Source organism: Arvicola amphibius, chromosome 12, assembly GCF_903992535.2.
Source record: "Arvicola amphibius chromosome 12, mArvAmp1.2, whole genome shotgun sequence".
Taxonomy (NCBI): domain Eukaryota; kingdom Metazoa; phylum Chordata; class Mammalia; order Rodentia; family Cricetidae; genus Arvicola; species Arvicola amphibius.
In genome coordinates this window covers 43,273,330-43,288,851 of record NC_052058.2, presented here as the reverse complement: position 1 = coordinate 43,288,851, position 15,522 = coordinate 43,273,330, and the positions used below count along the sequence as shown (strand labels likewise).

The window sequence follows — 15,522 nt, the reverse complement described above, 5'->3', positions numbered from 1 at the left end:
TGCTACCTGAATCCTATGTCCAATCAAAACACACCAGCTGTATAAGAGCCACACTGAACAGAATCTATAATGCCAATCCAGTTTCCCTATAGGACAGGAAAAACCTTTTTTTTTTAGACTAGGTCTTACTATATGCCTCTCAAATTAGCATCAAAATCACTATCCTTCTGCCTCAACTTTACAATCAGGCACCAGGACACCTTGTGGGGGGAAAAATTACTTCTTAAAATTTAGAGACAAAAAGAAACCAAGTAATCATTCACAGGTAGGAGCCTTATTTAGCTCTCAAGTGACACAGTTACAATGTATTCTGTTCAAATTTGTCACTGTGGCCAGGTCAACCTGGCCCTCACCTGTTCAGGAAGGAGAGAGAATAAAGAATTCAAAATCAAGTAGAGAAATGACAGCCAGAATGTGTGACTTCTCCACTATGGCTATGGTTTAGGGGTAGTTGAAGGCTGACATTTTTCTCTTTTCCTCTGTTTTTGGACTGGTTGTTCCCTTCCGAAATTCTGATTAATACCAGTGACCTCCCAGCTTGCCTTTGGCCACTCAGAAGGCAGCTTCTGTCTGCTTCTCCATCTCTTTATCAGGGTACCTCGCAGGAGTAGGGCAGGATCTTTGTTTGACACTGTCTGCAGCATCCACACAGGAGCTGTGTGTTCCAGAGGTTCTGGGGGAATACAGTTGAGGCAGGCCTCGGAGCAGAGGAATACTGATTTGGGCTCGAGTCAAAGGGGGGGAGTGCATTTGTCTGTGGTTTCTGCTGTGGTTTGTTTTTGTCTCATTATTTTAATCCTTCAGAGAAATAGGTTCAGCTGAAGCCGCAGTCCCAGGTAAAATTGAACTTTCTACCATCTGTCTCCGTGTCAGGGTCCCAGTTTGTTGTATTGTTCTGTTAATGCCATGTCACACTAGAAATGGAAGTTACGCGACCAGTTCCAAGCGGTCCACAACAGGAAGATTTGATGGAGAAGGTGTACCAAGTCCCTCGAGAAATAGAATCTCTAATCAGAATTGCTTAGACCTTTTTAAAATTAGAGATGTAAAATTGGGGTTAAAGAGTCTCTCTTGGGGGCTGGAGAGATGGCTCAGAGGTTAAGAGCATTCCCTGCTCTTCCAAAGGTCCTGAGTTCAATTCCCAGCAACCATATGGTGGCTCACAACCATCTCTAATGGGGGGTCTGGTGCCCTCTTCTGGCCTGCAGGCATACACACAGACAGAATATTGTATACATAATAAATAAATATTTTAAAAAAGTCTCTAAAGTCTGTGCCACACACACCCCAAAATATTATTGCCTGACAGATAGTGTTAAACCCAGGGATCATGTTAAGGCAGCATCGTGCAAAGCAGGTAAACTGGAAGCCAAACCGTGGAAGACCCACAAATTCACTGGCACGGTCACTCCCTGCCATGAACTCAAATGTTACGGCCACAGCTGGTGTTTCTCTTCCTCACATTTTCCCTGGTTTTCTTCTTCCTCCTCCCTTCTTCCCCTCTTCCTGTTCATCCCTCTCCCTCTCATTGGTCCTATTCCCTTCTAGACAAACTTGCTTAAAGACTCATAAGTTTCCCATAAGACACTGTTAGCAAGTACAGACACCAGCTCTTCAGATGTCATCCTCAAGTGGTTGGCGTGATGGCGAGCGGAACCATGAGGATGCTCATGCACGCTTAGCCTTTTAAGTTTGGCAGTGCCACACATATACCAATAACAGACAATACCCTCCAAAAAATGCCTGTGGAGAACCGGCAGGCCACGCCTTCTTGGGGAGTTGGGCTGTCTGCTCTGTGTGTTGTGAGACCTTCGACTCTATTTCATATTAAGCAAGAAGTCTAGATTCTACATAGTTTATGTGATAGTTTTTATATTTTGACTTAGTTTATTTTAGTGCTATGAGCCAAACACTGTAAACCGTATATGCCCTTTCGATTAAATTTCTGAGTGAAATTCATCATAGCAATCTATTTCCTTTCTCAGCAATTTTATCCTCAAATGTTTCTGCTCTCACTGCATACTGAAAGGTTATAGTGACGGCTAAGATTCTGAGTCTACGAGAAACAAAAAAAAAAAAAAAAAAAAATGAAGCCCAGCCAGAAATTCTTGCCAGTTAAGCTGTGGTATAGCTGGGCCTTTCAAACCCAGCACTCTCAAGACAAAGGCAGGAGAATCACAGGTTCAAACCAAAACCTGTGAGTCCTAGCTTGTGACAGAAAAAACAGTGGGGAGCTGGAGGGCTGAAGATGTACCTTGTTGACATGATACTTGCCTAGCATGCACAAAACCCTAAGTACAGAAGGAGGAGGAGGGGGAGGAGGAAGAGGAGGAGGAAGGGAGGAAGAGGAAGGGGGAGGAGGAAAGGGGAGGAAGAGGAAGAGAAGGAAGAAGGAGGAGGAAGAAGAAGGAGGAGAAGGAGGAGGAGGAGGAGGAGGAGGAGGAAGAAGAGGAAATATATCTTGATAGCCAAGTAGCCAGGAAGCCTGGCCCTAAAATAATCATTCAAAACCTCTGGGCCACTCATCCTACCCTGAGCCTGAGAGAGGAGGCCCAGAGGCCCTTTTGGAGTATCCCTGTCTCTTTTTCTGGCTTAGTCTCTAGCCTGCCTGCCAATGCTTTACATCCTCTCTTCCAAAGGCATAAAAGATTGAGCCTTTGACTTAAATGCCTGTGGTTCCCACCACCTCAGGCTCAACCAGCCAGAACGTAAAATGGCAGGATACTCAGTAACCCTGGAGAGTGGCATGGGGTCAATAGGGACCACTCTGAGAAAAGAGTCTGTGAAGTGGGAAACTCGGGGCAGTTTCGGGGGGCAGGGAATTGGGGAGTGTCACAGACAGCAACCTAGGAAGGCCTCTAAAGTGAACGCTGGCTCAAAGTTTTGCTCAGTACTTTCCATGTAGTAGCTCCACAGTTTGTTGGGCAAATGAACAGATGGATAGATGGGTGGTTTAATTAATTGATGTGGTGTTTATCCGATGTTTAAAGATTAACACTACACAAAGCTTGGGTCCTAATACCAGGAATTAAATATAAAAGGAATCAGGATTAGCCTGTTAGGAAACAGCAAAGCCATTCATGCAGGGCTTTTGAGTATATAAAGAAATAGCATACGGCCAAGTGTTGCACAGGAAATGGGCTTAAATTAAGAGTCTAAGCCGTGGGATGCACTGTGCAAATTCAGCATCGAATTGGAAGAATGACTAAGCACAACAATCTTTTAGCTTCTCTGGGAGTGTTCAAGTGCAGAGTCACCCCGTGTCTCAGCCCCCCAGAGCTCTTGCTGCTCTGAGCTGACAGTTCTACCCTATGAAGCAGAAGCCACCCAAATTGCTTTCTGGAGTTGGTAGCTAGTCCTCTTTTGCGGTTGCCTGGGAAACTTGAAGACGTGGCTCCTCAGATCAGCAGTACAGTGTTGTGAGCCCCTATGCTGAAAACCACCTGTGTCTTTCCACCGTGTCCGAGTGGGTGGAGGCAAGCCCAAATTCTTTTGCTCTGGCCTTAATTGCTAATAATCAATTCTCAGATCACACATTAACATCACACAGAAACTGTAGTCGTTTGTACGGCGGCTACATGGAATTAAAGGGGCCCCAGAGTTCCTGGAGGCCTTCCTGGAGGCAGAGGCAGACACTTGTCAATAGAGTCCCTGCAAGTAGTTACAGGTGCTATTAAAGAACCTGTTTGGGGAGCTGTGATTCCAGCTGCAGAGATGCAGGACTGCTCAGGCAAAGTGCAGAGACTTGGAGGAAAAGCGTAAGATCAGATCCAGAAAGACAGACTGCAGTTCAAGAGAACCACATGGAGCAGTGAGGACCAAGCTGAGCCAGAGCCTCATGGACGGCTGGGAGTTCTCTGCCTGTCTGTCCTTTGATGACCACATGAGGCACTGTGCTCATGTGAAGATGATAGGTCAGAATGATGGGGCCACAGACATGCAAGCCGTCCTCCTCTGTATGGGGTCCTAGTGAGGGCACTGCACGCCCGTCCGTCTGGTACGATTGGCAAAACCCTTAGGCCACGTTTCTCTGTACGTCTTCAATATACCTACCTGCCCACACGTTCTCAATGGACCTCGATGAGTTTAGAGGTGGTGCTTTTTACTTTTAGGATATGTCATGTATCAGCTTATGCCCCCTGGGTTCTGGGTCTCGAGTTGTCTAAACACAAATGCAATGCAGGATCACCTCCCTCTGCGCTTGCTCTCAGTGTAGCCAACTGTGGCTCCTAAAATGGAGTCTCCCAGGGCAGGACACAGCCTGAAAGCAAGCCACTGTTTTCCCACACCGTGGAGTCACTTAGAGTCCAATCCAGCCTGATCCGCAAAGGTAGCCTCTGGGTACATCTCCCCTCTGACCTGCTCAGATGGATTCCCTGACCTGACACAGCTAGTACTTCCTCTAGACAACAGGACAGATCCAACTGGGCAAGTGGTCTGCTCTGAGGTGTAGAGCAGCCAAAGTTGAAAGGTATCCACATGTAGGTGTCCCCTTCTTCACAGGCAGCACCCCCAATTTCAGATCTGTCATGGAAATTAACCTATTTTATATCCTGTTACTTACTCACTGTGTGGCTGCTAAGGTGACAGGAAGTACCAGGTGTTCTCCAGGGACCTACCATACTGTATAATTCATTCAGAAGAATTAACCTGGCCAGACTTCTGGTCTTATCTCCGCCGCCCCCACCCCTATAAGAGAATGCCTGGATCTAATGGAAACCAAAAAACCAAAGCAAAACTCTTGTGTTCTACACCCCAACTCCCCTGAGGATCTTTTTGTTTAATCAGTGTTCCCTGTAACACGATGGACCCTGAAAACATTCTGCTAAGAGAAAAGCCGGCCGCCAAAGCTCATCTGGAGTTTGATCCTGTTTGTCTGAAATGGCAATAATAAAATCCATAGAAACAGAGAGCACATATCAGGGTAGCCTGGGGCGAAAGGGTTGGAGAAGATGGGGGAAATGATACAGGGACTCTCGATAGGTGTTTCTTTAGGGGATAATTAAAATGTTCTAACACTAATAAGTGGTCGCAGTTACACAACTCCATGAATATCTTAAAAACCATTGATTGTATGATCTTTGAATTGTATCTTAGTAAAGTTGTTACCAGAAAAAGGATTCTTAAGAAGTAGTATTTTACCGTGTGAGGTAATACTTAGCAATTAATCAAACGAGCCAAATGTTAGCTAAAAACAAAGGTCTCCAGGTCCCTTTTAAACAATCAAATGGCACTTGCTTTCTTAAGCATTGCTTAAGGGCCTGAGGCTGAAGCTCAGTTGTGGGGGGCCTGTTTTGCAACCCCAGCACCACATGTTAAAACAGAAATGTATATAGATGTTTGCCTAAAAACAAATGTGTGTGTGTTTGATAACATGGCAGCAGAGTTTATTAGTCTGAAAAATAATTTATGCACACAAAGAGAAACTGGGAAAGACATGTCAACCTTGAACTCTCATGGACTGGCATGGGCCTTCGTCGTTTCATGCCTGGTAACCTCCAATGACCTTTCTGGCATTGACCTGGGACGATTGTATCCACAGTTCCTCAGGTGACACATCTCGTATCTGATCTAGACATCCGACCCTGACATTATGTCACCCTTAGCATCCATGTTTGACAACAAAACTAATGTCTGTGCTCTTTTCTTATTGGGCCGCACTGGCTACTAGTGACTCATTATGGGAGTGTGGCTCAGTTCTCTAGGGGGTCTGGGGAGCTGCCGTATCATCAGGTACAGCCAGTGACCAGAGGGGACTCCCTGCCTGCCTATTCGCTATGTATAGGACACCATCCCTGCTGGCGTTATTTTCTGTTGAACAATGGGCTCAGGCAGAAGGATTGGTATGCCATTACTTGTGGCAACTGCCTTCCATAAATAAGATTATTCAGTTAATATCACGGAGAGAAGAAAATGATGGTTGGGGTGCACTAGGGTGACCACCTAAGCAGCTGCTACCGAATCAAGTAGGTACGTCTATTGAAAGCTGGCTGATTAAGAGAAGAGTTTAATCAATGCCACCGGTCTTATATGTTTTTATATTCAGTGTGTCTGCTATAGTGCTTAGCACACAGTATATGCTGAATGTGTTCTGGCTGGAGTCATCAGTAAATGAGTGATTCCCTTCCTTTTGTCCCTTCTCCAGGACTCTCCCAGGATAAGTTGTTGTTGTTGTTGTTGTTGTTGTTGTTGTTGTTGTTGTTTTGAGACAGGGTTTCTCTCTGTAGCCTGGCTCTCCTGGAATTCAATCTGTAGACCAGGTTGCCCTTGAATTCGGAGATCTGCCTGCCTCTGCCTCCCAAGTGCTGGGATCAAAGGTGTGGACCACCACCAACTGGCCCAGAACTATTTTTAAACCACCTGATGCTAGAGAAATGGTTTGACCATTAAGAATACCAGAGTTGGGTCCCCCACACCCACTCTGGGCAGGACAATCATTTGTAACCAGTTCCGGGGAACTAGTGTCCTCTTCTGGCCTCCCCAGGTACCTACATATGCACGTACTAACCCCCAGATATATACACATGAAACTACATTTTTCTAATCTTTTAAAAACATGAAAACTTTAAAAAATAATAATAATAAAATGCTTGGTAAGAGTTCTGGAAACCTTGAGTCCAATCGCTGAATCATTGTTTGCTTGATAAAACAAAATAAGAGGCGCTGTTGTAAAAGATGTCACGGGAAAATATACAGTAAGTTACCAGTCTGCTCAACTCCCACGATCACGTTTAAACTGAGAAAGATTCCCGAGCCCAAGACCTTCCTTCCTAAGCACCAAGACGAGGGAGGCCCTATTTCTCGCACCTTCCCACTTTCACAAACCTGCAACCCATGCGCTTTCTAGAACAATGGCTTGAGCTTATCTAAAGGCACACATGTCTTTGTCAAGTGTTTCGGTGTGTGGCCATGCAGGGGAAGAGGAAGAGATGGGCACAGGCAGAAAGAAGGCTGCTTCGGATGTTATTTTTAACCAGAGCTTTCTGAGCCCTGGGGGTTTGAGCCAACAACTAAACACAGTACTGAAGGGTGTCACCGTAGTTGAGTGTTCTTTCCTGAATCAACAGAACGTCTACTTTCTTTCCACCAGCAAGGTTAGGCTGTGTATTCATTTCCCAGACTGTTTCAGACACCCTTGTTCATTCCACTTGAGCTCTCTATTTTTAGGGAAAGCACAACTCATTCCTGGCACCAGATGTTAGAAGTGCTGGATTTCATTCTCTGTTCTGTAATTCCTAGTGAGATGCTAAGAGAGGCTCAACCCCTTAAAGCCGATGTCCCGGCCTGGAAAGTACTTGGCTGCTGTGTCAGATAAGGCTGACTACTTAGTTGCCTGGGGTTTTTTGTTTGTTTGTTTGTTACATTTGTAAACATTTATTCTCTTGAACTGAAAAAGGCTTGCATGGGCACGTTGTACAGCCTTGCAAAATTACACAGAAATTGAAAATAAGGTTCCTTGTTCATATGTTCCCTGTGCGATGAATCTTTGATGTCCAGTAATCCCTGCAAACAATGGAAACAAAATTTAAACCACTTAAGAAGTTTTCGGTACTCGTCAAGTGCATTTCCTCAGGAGATAGCCTGGTTTCTTATCTTCAGAAAGGACGGGGCCTTAAGTGCAAGTTCTGAGATAAGCTTTGTGAAGGAGAGTGGAGCTTCCGGCTTCGGCTTCCACACACTGCTTAGATGATACCCCCCTCCAGCAAGCAGAAGCTCCATGTTCAAGGCAACTCTGGATGCTAGTCGGCTCCACTGAATCTGTAGTTCACCACCTCTGAGCACACAATCTTGTCTCTGGTTGGGCAACCTTAGCTTTCGAGGTGTCTTTGCTTCGACAGGATGCTGTTTCCTCACCTTCCGCTTTGTCCTTTGCAGGGTACATCCCCAGCTATTTAGACAAAGATGAGCTGTGTGTCGTGTGTGGGGACAAAGCCACAGGGTACCACTACCGCTGCATCACCTGCGAAGGCTGTAAGGTAAGCACCAGGGTCCCCAGCACAGACTACGGTGCTGCAGCGTTCCTCTCCCAGAGAGCCACTAGAACTCATCCAGGGCTCCACTGGTCCTCTTCATTTCCAATGTGCTCAAGATCTGAATTTTCCTTTTTCCTAATGAATAACTAGGTGAAATTTTTGCAGTAGGGTGGTGTTCCATTTGTTGTGTTTTTAAACAAACATGACATATTTATAATAATAACACTTACTTGAGTTTTAAAGCATATTTTTTAATGTACGATCAACCCAATGCTTCACTGTCTCTCCTCTGATTTTATGCGCCATGTCTGAGAAGCCTGGGTTTGCTCCTCCACAGCCTTTTCTGCTGCAGATCTTCATGAGAATGCCACTTCTAAGGGTTCCATTAGGCAGAATCTTTGAAGCCACTTAGACTCAATTATGTTCCGGCATTTATTCAAAGTGGCCTTCCACAGAGCCTGTAATAAATGGAGTCAGGTTGCCATCGGGTAATTTTGTGCTCTGCAAATCTTTCTTCAGGAGATTCTTGACAAAAACATACCAGTGTGTTCACTTCTCCAAAGGGAGCTTCATCTGCCTACTTACAATCTTCGTCAGCAAAATGAAAATAAGCACTATGGAAAAGATCTTTTGGTCCATCAACCTAGGTTAGAAAACAAACATGAGGCTTAACCCAGTGTGGTACCCATGCAGCTGGTGCTGTGTAAATGGGATGTATTGAAAAACCAGGGAAGGACTTTGAATCTCCTTTAAAGTTTATGGTAAAACTTGTATTGAAGTTAAAGAAAAATAAACACAGAACTTCCTCTTCCTCATCCTCTTCCTCTTCCCTTCCCTACCTTTTCCATCTTTCTTCCACACCCTCCTTGGCTTCCTTCCTGCCCTTCCCTTTAAACCCCCATAATTAATGAGTTAGTTCCATTCACACCACGGTGGGCTCCACCTCCATACTGGGAGATTGTCCATGCAGGTCCCCGATTTTTCACACCTAACATTAGGAAGCACCTCAGTGATGCTAGGACATCTCTGCAAGGGCAGCAAGCATGCTCCTTTCTGGGGTCCTGGGGCCTTGCCTGCCACACCATCAGTTGGAATGTGTGTGACACTAGGCACTCTCCTTCTTCAGGATCCTTCTGATGCAGGATTTGCAGGAGGAAAGACTGGGCTACAGGTTGTGTTGTTTCTATGGAAATAAGATTTTGTGGAGTTTAAAAAGCTAATCACAAGTCCTGGTTGTTGCTTATTAATTAACAGGTTTGCAGTTGCAGGCAGACCTGCTCTCAAAAGTGTGGTTCCATTGCTTCGTTTGAAAGGAATAAGACTAGCTAAGTCTGGTGCCTCGGGCCTGGAATTCCAGCACAACCTAGGCTTCACAGCCTGTGTCTCAAGTCAGATCCTGTTTGTAGGTTGGCCCCATCACAGACCCACAAAGGAACCTGGAAGGGACAAGAGGTTCTCAAGATTTCTTCACATGATGAAGAAGCAACTTGGGAAAAGTAGAAGGAGTTTTTCAAATATAACATCATCTTCAAGAGTCTCAAGAGATGAAAAGGTCTCACCTCACAGTTCAGTCAAACCTACAATATATACAGACACAGTCTGTATTGCCCTAGCGACAGAGATTTTGGAGCTGTTACCTGCTGTGCTGTGTAACTCGTTACCTACTCGGCATTTTGCAGAAAGGTTGATATTGCCCCAGCACAGACTGTTCACAAAGAAAAACTCAAACACAACAGTTCCCTCTGAACACAGAGGTGGTACTCTCGTTTCATGCTGTCGCTGTGATAAGACTAACAAAAAGCAACTTATGTGAGGAAGGGATTTATTTAGCTTACACTTGCCGGTCACAGACCATTATTGGAGGAGTCAGGGCGGGAACTTGAAGCAGAAACAGGGAGGAAGCCCCCTTGCTGGCTTGTTCTTTCTTAGCTGGCTTTCTTAAACAGCCCAGGACCACCTACCCAGAGAATGGTGCCACCTACAGTAAGCTAAGCCCTCCTACATCAATTAACAATGGAGACCTGATAGCAGGGCGGAATTGTCAGCGCAGCCCCACAAGTGAGACTCACTTGGTTGATTCTAGTCATGCCGAGATGACGGTTAAAGATGGATAATAGCGTAAAGGTCCATGAGTGTGTGTGTGCGTGCGTGCGTACGTGCGTGGTATTTCCCTAAAGAAGTGGGAGATCCCTTTCAAAAATGTGTTTGTTAGATTAAAGTTTTAGGAATGAGCAAGGAGAAACTTTTTATTAAATCTGCTCATTTAAATAATACAGCAAAACTGTTTCCTTTTATACCAGGTGAGCTGTTAGGGAAATGAGACTTAGCATGCCTATATGGATCGTGGTACACATTTGGAATCTGGAATCCTAGCATTTGGGGGACTAAGCAAGAAGGACTGCAAGTTCAAGGGCTTCCAGGGCTATCTAGAAAGTTCTGAGCAAGGCCTGATTCCAAAAACAATAATATGGAACACAGCTCCTGTGTTGTAAGCTAAGTGACCACGTGATCTGTGGCAAGTGATTGAGCCCTTCTAAGGCATAGTTTTTTAGCCTCCACAATGGTATCTTTAATAGCACCTCCCTAATAAGGTTGTGGGGCAAAGGGGTTCAGAATGCATCTGCGCATTGTCTGTGGCCCTCACCATCAGAGCTTACTGCCATTATGAGTTTCTCGACTTTAAGAGGACAGTGGCCAGGACTGTGATGCCATATTTTTTTTTAGCAGCTGAGTAATACTCTATTGTGCAAATGTACCACATTTTCTTTATTCATTCCTCGGTTAAGGGTCATCCAGGTTGTTTCCAGTTTCTGGTTATTATGAATAAAGCCACAATGAACATGGTTGAGCACGTGTCCTTGTGGTAAGATGAAGTATCCTTTGGGTACAGGTCATGGTCATTTTGAGAGTCAAACAAGAATTAAATGAAATCTCTAAATGGAATAAAGATAAATAACTTAAAATGTTCTCAGTGTATATTTCACTGTGTGTGGTAGTAGGTCTCTTAAGGGAATATTCTTGCAAGTGTCTTTAAATAACTGTCAATCAAGTATCCTGCTGTTTTATTTCAGGATAAAGTAATAATGATTTTCATTCACTTAGCTTAGCTGCATAATTATGGCACCCCATAAAATAAAAGTTATACCACTTAGTGTATAGAAACATAAAAGCAAACACCCATCAGCTTCGTCTCCTTGAGTAAAAGCCACAACAGTGTAGACACTGTAGACCTGAAAAATCTCCCTCAGCTCCTTGGATTCACTTGCATCCACCTTCCTCTGTTTGAGGGTACAGATAAAGTTGGAGGCCCCAGGCCAGAACAGTTGATCTCATTTTAGGTAGATATGAAACTCCAGAGTTGTCTAGTTTCAAAAAATATGAATTTGGGTTTTTTTGGGGGGGGTCTTTCTTATTTAGGGTTTCTTTAGAAGAACCATTCAGAAGAGTCTTCATCCATCTTATTCCTGCAAATATGAAGGAAAATGCGTCATAGACAAAGTCACTCGCAACCAGTGCCAGGAATGTCGCTTTAAGAAATGCATCTATGTTGGCATGGCAACAGACTGTGAGTAGATGCTCTTCATTTGCTTTATATTGAGGAGTGTTGATGGGAGGGGCCAGGTGGAAGGCTTGGTTCAAGATCAACAAAGAAAGTAAGAACCTTTGTGGACAGAGTCTAGCTCTCATACGCACCCCTCCTAACCTGCCTTGCTGAAGTGGGGGGAACATTGGTTTTCTTCTCCCTCACTTATCAATTCCCAACTTCCAAAGCAAACAGATGGTGTGGGGAGGGTGGTTAGGTCATCTCCGTGTGTGTATGAAGGGCAGCCCTATTACCAAGCCTGTTTCATGCTACAGATGAGAGGACTTGTCCATGTAGCATGGTCACCTCTCACACACAGGCTTCATGTGCAGAGAGGTTTATAGGCCAGTCCTTGGGTCTTCAAAAACAAATGAACTAATCTGGTTGACATATTTTAGAGATGTGGTACTGGCAAAAAACATCACATACAAGAGTTGTTTTAAGACTTCAAAGTTGAATGTTCCCACATGAATCATCCCACGGTGGACTGCTTATTGTATTTTTAGCCAAAAAAAAATAGGTAAAGCTCTGCTTCCCACTTTTCTAAATACCATAGCCCTGGGGCCTCTTCTCCCAACCCAGGGATTTGCAGGAGTCACTTTAATTATCGTAAAACAAAGAACTGTGCTGTTCAGAAAAGGCAGCCTTCCCTCTACCAGGAATCAGTCAGAATGATTTCCACAGCCATCCTGTTTATACATCAGAGGTTTCAATCATGAGTTCCAAAGAAAAAGCCAAACACGGGAAACAAAGAAAAGGCAATGAGAGTTTTCCTGACATAAGAAAAAGCAATCCCGGTTTATATTGGTGCCATAGTGTTTTCCCTAAGAGAGTGAAAAAGAAATCTATGGTTTCCTCATAGAGGAGAGCCCTACAGAGAATGTTAAGAGATCTGTTAGTATGTCAGGCTGGAAGTTCTGCCCATCTGCCCCTCAGGTCCAGGGCATCCTTACCTCTAAAGGATTTGGGCTCTTTTCTGATGTGAATAGGATTAGCCTGAACCCAAAAACTATGTCACTGTTCCAAACCATTGTTATTTAAGTAGCCATTTCATTATTTTATTAAGTTTAAGGCATGAGTAGTTATAGGGTTGAAGATGCTCAAGGCCTCTCTAAACAGGGTGGATATAAGCTTTGAGGTCTTTTACTTGCTTCTGAGGTGTTTTAAAAGGTTCATGTTTCTCCATGTAAAACCTCTGCTCAGGGACAGCCAGATGTTTCATCAGAAAGAGGCACCTGCCACCAAGCCAGACATCCTAAACTCAATCCCTGTGACCTGTATGATGGAGGGAGGGAGGGAGCCAGGGAGGGAGAGAGCCAGGGAGGGAGGAAGCCAGGGAGGGAGGGAGGGAGAAGGGAAACCTCTGCCCAAGTCCCAGACCTACCACTGACCAGGGATGTGACTCCAGAGTTAAGCTTCAAGTTTCTTGCTCGAGAAATCACTACCTACTGCACAGAGCCAGGTCCAGTCTGTAACAGGTGTCAGACGCAATAGTGCGATCTGTCAGAATCCTTTGGGAAATAAAGCTTGGAGCATTGTGAGCCTTGACCACTCCATAGTTCCCACGTTAGCAGACACTCATGTGACATGAAGATTCAATCATAGTGAGATCATCCAGGTTTGCTTGTGAATTTGCTGGACGCCTTGCTTCTCTCCTTCTTGCTACTTGCTGTCTGCCCAAGGGCAGCCAGTTGTAGGAACTGAAGGCAAACGTCCTGAGTCTTTCCCGTCCTGTCCCTACGGTGAACTTGTCGTGTGACTTCAGGCAAGTCACAGTCTTGGGATCCGTTCCCGACTCTCTATGAAAAGGGGAAGATGGACTAGATTCTGTCTGGGGTCATCCAGAACCTGAGTTTTGGAGACAGGCAGATGCCGGGGTAAGCGCACTGCTGTGAGAGCAAAAGGCCCTGAGTTCTAAGCTCCAGCACATAAGATCTGAGTTCTAAGCTCCAGCACATAAGATCTGAGTTCTAACCTCCAGCACATAAGATCTGAGTTCTAAGCTCCAGCACATAAGATCTGAGTTCTAAGCTCCAGCACATAAGATCTGAGTTCTAAGCTCCAGCACATAAGATCTGAGTTCTAACTTCCAGCACATAAGATCTGAGTTCTAACCTCCAGCACATAAGATCTGAGTTCTAAGCTCCAGCACATAAGATCTGAGTTCTAACCTCCAGCACATAAGATCTGAGTTCTAAGCTCCAGCACATAAGATCTGAGTTCTAAGCTCCAGCACATAAGATCTGAGTTCTAAGCTCCAGCACATAAGATCTGAGTTCTAACCTCCAGCACATAAGATCTGGCCATGGCCACACGTGGTGCAGGTAGATTTGGGGGACTCACTGGCCGGGAGCCTAGTCTACGTGCACGCTTCAGGTTCAGTGAGAGGCCCTGCCTCAAAATATGTGATGGGGGATAGGGGGAAACACCTGGCATACTTCTCTGGCCTCTGCCTGTGTACACAAAGGTTCACACACACACACACACACACACACACACATTTTTTAGGTAAAATAATAAAATGAGGAGATCATGTAACAGGCAGAGGCACTTACCACACAAGCAGATTGACATTCAGAACCTCCAGGGTCAAAGGAGAAGCCCAAGGTCACAGAGTTGTCCTCTGACCTTCACAAATGTGCCACAGCACGCGTGCACCTGTCCCCCACACACGGCATGTGTGCACCTGCCCCCCCACACACACAATAATAATAATCTTCAAGTAAAATAAAAACAAACCTGGACCTTTCGCTCTAGTGAAGCAGTCTCGTTTGGAAACTGACCACAGAAAGAAAGGGTTTTTTTGTTTGTTTGTTTTTCTGGGGTTTTTTTTTTTTTGCACAAATGGCAAAACTTGTGACTACATTCACTGAACACTTACCATGGTGAATCCCTTCTGCACAGCATTATTGATCCCATCTTATGAAGGGAAAAACTCAGAGAGCCCATCTTGCTTAGAAGTCACACAGCTGGAAGGTGGTAGTGTCAGAATTTGAACCCAAGTCTTTCTAAATTCCAAACCACAGTTCTTTGCCTACCATCGAGAATAGACTCGGTACCAAGTCTTCCGAAGACCTATCAGTGAGGCTCCAGAGAGTCCCCGCCACATCACAATCTGCCATTAGGGGAGCCGGGAAGAGGCCTTGTCCCTTGTCACTCCTCCAGAAGGCTTCCTTAACTGGAAGTGCAGAAGCCCCCAGGATGAATGCAGATGGCAGCCGGGTTGATTTCTCAAGAAAGCTCAAAAGATCTCTCAAGTTTAAGTCTCACCACTGCTGATTTTAGGGCCACTGCATTCTATAGAGCTGAGTTCCTGGTGCCCAGGTTCCTTCTAGCTCTATTTTGGAAAGTCGGTCTGGGTACTGGGAGCTTGACACTGGACCGATACTGGGCAGTGGTTAATCAGAGGCAGTTTGCCTAGTGTGAACCTCTAAGCCAATGGTTCTCAACCTGAGGGTCATGACCCCTTGGGACCAAATGACCCTTTCACAGGAGTCACCTAAGACCATCGGTAAACACAGATATTTACGTTATGACTCATAAAAGTAGCAAAATTACTGTTATGAAGTACAACAAAATAAGTTTATGGTTGAGGGGTCAACATAGGAATTGTGTTAATGGGTTGCAGCTTTAGGGAGGTTGAGAACCACTGCTGTAAGCCATCAAGCCCAGGGACCCCAGGCTCAGAACCTACAGTCTGCTCCAAGTTCTGTATTATCATCGGGTCCCTCTCCCCGTCCCCCACAGTGGTGCTGGATGACAGCAAGAGACTAGCCAAGCGGAAGCTGATAGAGGAGAACCGGGAGAAGAGGCGGCGGGAAGAGCTGCAGAAATCCATTGGGCACAAACCCGAGCCCACGGATGAGGAGTGGGAGCTCATCAAGACAGTCACCGAGGCCCATGTGGCCACCAATGCCCAGGGCAGCCACTGGAAGCAGAAGCGGAAATTTCTGGTAAGCTTCCTTG

General features: G+C 45.3%; 1 protein-coding gene across 23 annotated transcripts in view; it reads left to right on the top strand.

Annotated features, from left to right (window-relative positions):
- Positions 1-15,522, top strand: part of Thrb (thyroid hormone receptor beta) — a 337,850-nt gene that overhangs the window by 304,122 nt on the left and 18,206 nt on the right. For all 23 annotated transcript variants that reach the window (XM_038348812.1, XM_038348824.1, XM_038348806.1 and 20 more), the window contains 3 exons: positions 7,876-7,976; positions 11,391-11,538; positions 15,304-15,509. In XM_038348812.1, the coding sequence (XP_038204740.1) occupies positions 7,876-7,976; positions 11,391-11,538; positions 15,304-15,509 (455 nt within the window). The remainder of the gene's footprint in view (positions 1-7,875; positions 7,977-11,390; positions 11,539-15,303; positions 15,510-15,522) is intronic.